The sequence below is a fragment of the Simochromis diagramma genome, unplaced genomic scaffold, assembly GCF_900408965.1.
Source record: "Simochromis diagramma unplaced genomic scaffold, fSimDia1.1 OVJJ01000205.1, whole genome shotgun sequence".
Classification (NCBI taxonomy): Eukaryota; Metazoa; Chordata; class Actinopteri; order Cichliformes; family Cichlidae; genus Simochromis; species Simochromis diagramma.
Genome location: NW_024386782.1, coordinates 7,118,504 through 7,127,649, shown reverse-complemented (window position 1 = coordinate 7,127,649; position 9,146 = coordinate 7,118,504). Strand labels below are relative to the sequence as shown.

The window sequence follows — 9,146 nt, the reverse complement described above, 5'->3', positions numbered from 1 at the left end:
ACTGATGAACACTAGAGATCAGAAAGCATCCTCCAATCTCATCTGAAGTTTACACTGGTATCTACAACATGCCTACATCACAAAGGAGTGAAGAGAGAATGACTGAATGATGTGTCACTGCCTGCATTACAGTATCTAAAGCATGAAGACTATAAAGTCAAGTCCACTGAGTACACTTCGGCACAAGATAAATAAATGACAATGGAATACACATTATACTTCCATGAGAGGTATTTGAAACAATGAAATACAACCTTAGCTCTACGGTTATTGGCCCTATTGTACACTTGATTCCAAAACACAATCTTTTTACATAATACAATCAGAACAAAACACCATATTAAAGGGTATTAAAGTGGTCAAAGAGAATTTTCCAAGTGTTCTTGATTTACAAAAAAAAAAAAAAGATCTTCATGCTCTGACATTGCCCGACCTCTGAGTGAAAAACTGGATTATACAACAGTAACATGGTATACTCTTTGATGGTCTGCAAATTAGGCTAACTTTCAGTTGTCACAAGCCTGGGAGAAATGCATTAAATTACCCATTATAAAGGATACAAATGGATGATAGATATTTAAATCTTCTGTGGCAGCAAGGTACGGTAACATGACTTTATAAAGGTTTCCCTCAGTCTGTCTTTTTCTATTTTCATCACTGCGGCATGCAGCCACCTGTAATTACTATTGTAGTCAATCCAGTCAAGCTTACGTCATAATTATAGCAGAATGAGAACGTTCCTCTTGACTGTCAAAAGCAGCTAGGAGCTTTATGGCAAACGGGAATTTGTTATATGACACTGAAATTGTAAGTTCAATCATTCTTGGTTTTGGTCTTTTATATATGATAACAAAATATGAAGCATGTTAAAAACATTAAATACTTGCTAAAAGGGTAAACAGTCGGTGTGTAAAGTTGATTTCATTCTAGTGCTATTGGATCCAGTTTGTACTGTAAGCAGTAACTTGAACAGATGAGAATTTAAGTTAAAGAGGTGGCTAACTAAGTGTGAAATGACCCAAAGAGCCATGCAGGGGAGCTTACAGTTAAATAGTATTTACTTGAGAATATGTAGAAATTTGGCCAGCTGCTGCTTGAAAATTTTGTGACATTCAGAATCATTCTAATGTTAGATCTTGAAACATAGTTTCAATGTTAAGGATTTAACAACAAATGTAATATTAAAGGCTTTGGTCTGTTGTTACTCTGTGTCTGGGTGTTTTGAATCTTTCACTGCTATTTACATGAAACGAAAGATTTTTTTAAAGACAAGAAAAAAATAAAATATTACTGCAAAATTAAGACAATCTGGTCACTGTAAACGTGATGGTGGAGGATAATACAAATAAAATCTTCAGTATAACCTCTTCTCTGGCAGCTTATCATGTCTTTTCTCTTTGGTATAATAGATCATGTGAGCTACCCTGCCAATCATGCAGGCTAAGTATAGTAAATTACAAAGATATTCAACTGTTCTGTTTTGGCCTATGTACATAACCAAATATTGCCAACATCCCATAAACCAATACATGAAAAAAAAACATCAAAACAGCTTTATAACATATAACATATCCATACATAGGAACACTTTAAGCTCACAATTAGAATGTATCTCTGATTTTTGTAAACATCGTGACTCGTATATACATCATAGAAGCAGCACAACACTGGACTGACTACCTGTAAAAAATACTGTGTAGTAGTAACTTCAGTTTTTTTTCTCTATAGCATCACAAATATCACTCCTAGAATCCCACGGGGAATTTAAGACTCTTCGTTTCCTCCTTAAATTAATATTCCTCTGGAATATTAATAAGACTGTTGCCTCCATCCTGTGCCTTCTAATAGGGCTTCATCTTTTGACAACTTTGAGAATATATCCAGTATATACAGTTTTCCTTTGAGTTACATGACGTTACTCAGAGAAAAGGGTTGTCTGCAAAGACATTCTTACTTTGGTGTTTTTAGTTTGGCCGTGTGAGTATTAACATTTTATATGGACAAAAAACTAAAAACTAGTACATTCATTTTAACCATTCAAAATCTGTCGAGTTAGAGGGCTGAATACTGGGTGGGGGGAGGGGTGTGTGAACGGAAGAGAAACACAAAATAATCTTTTATGACACACATGGATCCTCTGGAGCAAAAAGCTGACTATGCTAAAACACCACTTGAACAGTATAAAAATAGGTGTGCAACAACAGAGGACTTCAATTACCTGAGTAACTTCCCTTTTACGCTGAAGTGGATTTAATCCAATGCAGAACAAATGAGATTCCACACCAGGAAACATGAACACGTCTCAACAAGTAGGATTAATAGTTTTAAAGCCACACGTAATCTTCATTCAAAACTTCCTGATTAAATTGCCCACATTTGTGCCTCTGAGAGCGCTCAGTACCCACCTGGCTTTACTTTGGTGATTAAGGGTATTCTTGGCCATTGTAGTAACTACAAAACCCCAGTTTTTACTTATGCACAAAAAAAAATGACCACAAGACGATTGCTTCCAGAGGAAACATAAATGAAGGATAACAACAGTTATGGCAGTGAATAAGAAGTAAAGAACGGCAGTCCTCTTCTCAACATTTTACACATTCAGTGTGGCAGGCGGTTGGTGAAAGAGTTATTTGCTGCAACAACGACAGTCATCACCCATCAAATAAGCCCGCAAAAGCGATACGGCCTTTCTGCCTCGAGCCTCATCGCTTGGCAATGTTCCGGCTCAATTCACAGGAGAAAAAAACTGGCAGCGTCAATGCATGCAGCTATCCCCTTCGGACCATCCTGAGACTGTTTCGTGATGATTTTCTTTCCTCGATTTTCACCGACAAAGACAGCGTCCTGCAGGTCACATGACTGTCTCCCTCTCCTCCTCAACCACGGGCGAGGGTTTTTCGTCCTCACAAGGCCGAGTATGCGCAGAATGCTCTTCGGCTGGAATGTGGAGCTCCTGTCCCGATGACGGTATAGAGTTCTCTGACACGGAGCCATTTTTCACATACCCAGGGAGGTTCCTGTGCCCATTCACAGGCGCCGGTCCCAGCCTCGTGGTGAGGTGGAGGCCCAGCGGTCCTCTGGCAGTGACATTGGTAACACTGGTGTGTGATACCATAGGTCCATAGCTGTAAGTGTTACTGCCGCTTCGAGCTTTTCTTTTGAAGTCCAGGGCTAGAGTTCTCCTGCTCCAGGACTTTTTTATCTCAGCTTGCACCTTAGAAGAGAAAATACTTTTTTTTTATGCATAAAAGCAGAAGAGTCAAAAATGTGTACAAGGCAACATTTCTGAGTTCTTACCTCTCCATTACAAAAGCAGTATATAATTGCCACTAGGAATCCCTGCAATATAGAAAACAGTGATTTTTACTCCCATTATCCGTGAGTGAAATATCTTTGCAATGCACTTTAATTTGACATTTTAGCTGTAAAATTTGGCATTTTGTTTGATATTTTCCGTCATCAGCTACTCCTGTTGTTCTTTTAATCTTGATTAGGATCTAACCATAACTCAAGAACTAAACAATAAGCAACAACTGGACATTCACTAACTGTTTTTTAGTGATAAGGTTAACCCTTAGGACATTTTAAATCCTGAAAAATCAAGCCTATTAGATTTTTTGAGCACGTCATTATTTATGTCAGAATAAAATGAAATTTTCATCACAGGATTTTTACCTGGAAGGAGTTAGAGAGCATCTCGTAATGCATTTGGATCAACCATGGAATCCCATGCACCTCTGTATATGGCATGGCAATGAATATGATGTAGTGGACGCCAAACAGAGGCATCAGCACCAGCGTGGACTTCAACAGTTTTCTGTAACAGAAACATTTCACAATCGTAACACAATACTTTATAAACATCTCATTTTGATAGATCAACAATAAAGATGAGTTGGTGGATTGAAGGTTAAAGTCATTTGTTAGCAAAAAAAAAAAAAAAATACACAAATCAAGCTTAATTTCCAGCTTTTTACATGCAAGGGTTTGATGATTTTTTTGATGATATTTGAAATCATTTGAAATTGAATGCTGAACATTGCGGAACAGTTGGAATGCAATTTGAAGATGACCTTGTAGCCTGTGTTGAGAATTTCCCACGTTTAATCTCCCTGTGTTTGTGTGGGTTTTCTCCCACATTTGTAAGACTTAGGCTATGTGGGGAAATTTGCCGCAGATAAAAGTGTGTGGTTTAGGGTTAGGTGTGTTTGTACGTGCACTGTGATGGACTAGAAACCTGTCGAGTATGTTCCCAGGATTTATTTTACTTTGACAGTTGGGATAGACTGTCACCCCGAGAAGCATAAGTGATTACAAAAATGCATTATATGGACAAAGGTGCGTACAGGAGCTGCTCTCCCATGAAGTTCTGGGCGCACAATTTTTGTGTTGATGTTAATGCCAGAGGAGGTTGCGAGCTCTGCAGTTACAGAGTCAGCAGAGCTGTGGTGACTTTTACGCACTAAACCCCTCAGCGCTTAGCAACCCTGCTCCGTAACTTTACTGTGGTTGCTGCGGTTCCTCAGCTCTTCCACTTTGCAGTAATATCATTTGCAGTTAATCGCAAATATCTAGGAGGAAAGAAATGTCACAAACTGACTTGTTGCAATGGTGACATACTATTACAGTGCCGACCCATTAATTCACAAATGCCTGTAAAGGCAGACTGCATGGCTAGATGTTTGATTTTACAAAGAGATGTGGCCCAAGACTTTTGTCCATATCGTGTGCATCTCATGATGTAGCTAAATGTTACCTTTGCTGGTTGCAGCATTAAATTTCAAATGAATCGTAACATGACTCAGAAAAGAAAATATTGAAAAAAAGAAATAATAATTTTGCACTTCGCTAGTACGCAGCACCTGTACTGTTGTCTGGTGTCACACCTTCTAGCATTTGTTTCTCGCAGTTTAGTTGCCAGGACTCGGACGATGTTCAGAAATAGCAGAAAATTAATCTGAAGAGGAAATAGACACATAATGTTAGAATTAGATGTAATTGGAATCACTGAAAGGTGTCTTATCCATCAGCTGTGATGCCACAGGTGCAGCGAAACACTGTCATTTCGCACACGGTAGGGGAAAGTTGAAATCAGCACGTACTCACCACTACAGCAACCACGATGGGCATTTGATATATCCATTTAAAATTGCCTGCGCTTAGGTTCCAACACCTATGATAGACAAATAATAACAAGGCATCGATAAACAAGTGATATGAAAACCTTCTTTGTGTGTGTGTGTGTGTGGGGGGGGTGGGTTATTGTTGTCAGCCATCATATCGGATATACAGAAAGGGCACAAATACAACATCAGGTCATGTTTTAAAGCTCTCAAAGAACTTTACAATTTGCAAGGCTTTGAAATAACAAAATCTGCTCTTTTTATTTGGAATTAAAAGTTCAATTGACCCCAGATGTCATTTCAAAGATTTATAGACAATGCACAATGACAGCATTTGATTTAGGTTAAGTATGGTATTAACCATAGGCCGGTTTTACTGATAGATTTTAAGCCATATGGATATTATTATGTTTACTCCGTTTCCCAAATATATTGCAAAGGTACATGCTGTGGTTATCATCATGTATGGTAGGTTCTTTTGCTAAACCCCCCCAAAAAAACAACCCAGACAGGAGGCAGAAATGTTCTGCTGCTCTCCCACCGACAGAGAAGAGAATTATGTGGTTTAGTTCCACTCTACAGCTGTTACTAGCTTAGTCGCGAGCTCCCAGCTGCAGAAACTTCATATTTTACTGTGGTACAGGACCAATGTGGACGCTGCAGATAATAGAAGATGGAGGTGGTTGAGGTCCCGCCCGTCTGGTTTGGGAGTTTTGGCAGTTTTGACCCAGGTGAAGTTGCCCATTTGTAAATCGAATTTGAATACACTGATTTTTGGCCACTTTAAGCTTTATTGGACACACTAATACCAAATATGTACTGTACACACACACTTAATGGGAAAGTAGTGAAACTAAATTGCTTCTATGGATCACTTACTCTGTGTCTGCAAACATGGCTCTCACAGTTGCCCAAATGGTTACAAACACAGCTGGTACACCTGCAAAATAAAATAAAAAATGTCTAACTTGGTATCATAAAAAATTTATCAAAAAGACAAAAAATAATTTGCTCATGTGAGAAGAATCCGGGTAGCACAGCATCCACATTGTATGCGCTGTGCTTATGACATTTATACGCACAGTGTGTACAATGCAGGAACTGTAAAGCCCATATTCAAAATCTTTTTCTCTTTTTTTATCCAGATGAGTCACTCTCCATTGTCCTTTCTTATTTATGAGAATTTCATCAGCAGATATGGAAGTACCTCAAAGTGTTCCAACTTATTTGCATGCTAATTACACCATCAAAAATTAAATTCCTTTGATAAGAGCTGCGTTGCAGGTCATTGGATCTACTGAACATGCAAGTACAATGTAAATTAAGCAAGCAAACTCACCCCATCCAATCACAGTAAATCCCCACAGGCACTTTCTATTGGAGAAGAAGGTCATAAAAATGAGACTGTGGAGGTAGAGACCCTCCACGAGAATCCAGTAGTAATTAGTTGCCAGGAAGTACATAAACAAGGTCACGACCACCTTACAGGTAATCTATAGAGAGAAGAAGAAAAGAAGCAACAGATTTAAAGTTTAAACACATACCTTATAACTCTAACATACACCTATGGTACTCTGATTTCAGCTACAGGTGATAAACTAGAAGGGCACTTTCAATAGGTTTTATGATGACACTGACATGGACTGTGGGCCTCTACAGTTTTCTCATGTCAGCGCTGGTTTCCTATGTGCCACAGAGCTGAATTTCAAATACTGCTTGGTTTAAAGGCCACTGGAAGGTTTGGATCCAAAATACATTTCACGCCTGCTGATACATTATGGACCATTCACACCTCTCAAGTTGTCGGGGTACGGTTTTACTCGCTATCCCCCAGGGTCAGGACTAAGCATGGAGAGGAAGAATTTGGTTTTTATGCATCACACAGCTGAGCAGAAAAACACTTTGCACATGTATTTCACGACACAGCTGAATATGAGCGGGGGAAACTGATCTGACATTGCAAACAAAGTCCTGCACACTGTCTAAATTGCATTGAGAAATGAATATATTTTTGCAATACTGTGCATCAGCGCTGAAATGAGCTCCCAAAAAAATCCAGATAGAATGAAAAAAGCTCAGCAGGACTGCTCCACTGAAGGCTTAGATATTTCTGTTTGCTACAACCTTGTAATAAATAAAATTATTTCACGCATTAAGCGCTTTACCCATTTTTTTAAAATATATTTTATTTTTTTATAGTCTCCCATTTAATATTGCTCTAATTTATCTGTGTCTGCAGCTGCAACTTTTGTCTTCATGCATTTTTATTTCATGCACGTTTGACTGACCTCTTGTTGAAAGGTGCAAAACAATACGGCTTATGTTACTCATGTTCAGATTATTCACCACAGGACAGCGGGCATGATTATATTTCAGGCAGGATTCGCTCCTGCTTCGCCACACCGCTAATTGTTGAGCAACTTTAGAGGCACGAACGAGGTTAAAATCTTGTTAGCTGACCTCCAGCTAGTATAAACATGAATGATATATTGGCAATTTACAACTCTGATAGATGTCAGAAAAATGAAGACTCTCTCACCTGGCATTTCATTAGGTATACCTGTTCAACTGCTTATTATTGCAAATCAGTCAATCACAAGACTGCAACTCAATGCATTTAGGCATGGAGATATAGTAAAGATGACCTGTTGAAGGTCAAACTGAGCATCAGAATGGGGAAGAAAGGTGATTTAAGCGACTTTGAATGTGGCATGGTTTTTGGTGGCAGACAGGCTGGTCTGAGTAGTTCAGAAACTGTTGATCTACTGGGGTTTTCTGACAAAACCATCCCTCGGGCTTATGGAGAACGGTCCGAAAAAGAAAAAAAATCCAGTGAGCAGCAGTTCTCTGTGTGGAAATGCCTTGGTGATGCCTGAGGTGAGAGGAGAATGGCCAGACTACTTTGAAGTGATAGGAAGGCAACAGTAACTCAAATAAGCACTTGTTATAACCAAGGTATGCAGACGAGCATCTCTGAACGCACACCGTGTTAAGCCTTGAAGCAAACGGGCTACAGTACTCTAGCCCACATCGATCTCTAATCACATTTTCTTGTCTGTAATTACTGCAGATTGGTTAACGCACAAAGTGCTCACAGATCCTTGTGATGAAGGATGGTTCTGAACAAAATAAAGACTTTTACTGGGAATCATGGGGCCTCTTTCTTTTTCTCTAAGTGCGGTCACAGCAGCTCGAGAGGAATCTTCGTAGATCTTCTGACTAGCTAAGTGAGAAATGTAGCCAGACAATGTGACAACTATTTACTCATAGCAGAACAGCTGAGATAAACAAGGTAACTTTATGAGATTTCCCCTATCTTCAGGTGTTCCTTTTCTTTAGGACTGTTAGAGAAATTGGACATATTTTGACAGCTGGGTCATATGTTGTGAAAGCATGGGCAAATGTAATGTAGTTCAAATCTTGAATAACACATAAAAGTTTCTCATTATCATTAGATGTACCTCAGGAACATCTAAATTTGCAGCGCTACTGTCATTGCACCCACCCAATAGGAAAATACTGCTCTGAACTACATCTGTAACCGAGTTACAATGCCATTTTGTTACTGTGGAAACAACACATTTTGCTCATGGATCACTGTGTGAGTTTAGGCTCATTACTGTATATGTTGGTTTTTTATTTTATTTTATTTTATTTTTTATTTATTTATTTTTTTTCTTACCATCCCAGCCTTGCCGTAATGGTCTATTTGATTCACCTTTTGTTGTTTATTTTATTTATTTTTTATTTTCACTTGCTAGATACGGGACAGACTTGAATGAGGAAAAGAAAAGGGAGAAAGGAAGAGGGGGGAAAACAGCGGAGAAGAGGGACGGGGATAAAGGGCAAAAAAACAAAAACCAACTAAATAAGCAGACAAAAAAAAATACATATATCAATCACCTGGATCACCTGTTGAGAAAGAAAAAAGAAAACAGCCAGACTCTTTTTCTGATAAAAATAACATGTCTTTTTGATGAGAAAATTTCTGAAAAAACAAACAAACTGGGGCGAGTAGTTACA

The 9,146-nt window shown here is 38.7% G+C and overlaps 1 protein-coding gene across 2 annotated transcripts in view; it reads right to left on the bottom strand.

Annotated features, from left to right (window-relative positions):
- Positions 1–490: 490 nt before the first annotated feature.
- The window catches only part of pth1r (parathyroid hormone 1 receptor), a 47,598-nt gene continuing 38,942 nt past the window's right edge, over positions 491–9,146 (bottom strand). Inside the window, exons 7-13 of one of the 2 annotated variants that reach the window (XM_040019544.1) lie at positions 6,463–6,616; positions 6,003–6,063; positions 5,107–5,173; positions 4,863–4,957; positions 3,676–3,817; positions 3,298–3,339; positions 491–3,214 (exon numbers count right to left, since the gene is read on the bottom strand). In XM_040019544.1, the coding sequence (XP_039875478.1) occupies positions 2,852–3,214; positions 3,298–3,339; positions 3,676–3,817; positions 4,863–4,957; positions 5,107–5,173; positions 6,003–6,063; positions 6,463–6,616 (924 nt within the window). In that variant the 3' untranslated portion in view covers positions 491–2,851. The remainder of the gene's footprint in view (positions 3,215–3,297; positions 3,340–3,675; positions 3,818–4,862; positions 4,958–5,106; positions 5,174–6,002; positions 6,064–6,462; positions 6,617–9,146) is intronic. The other variant, XM_040019552.1, reaches the window with a different exon arrangement.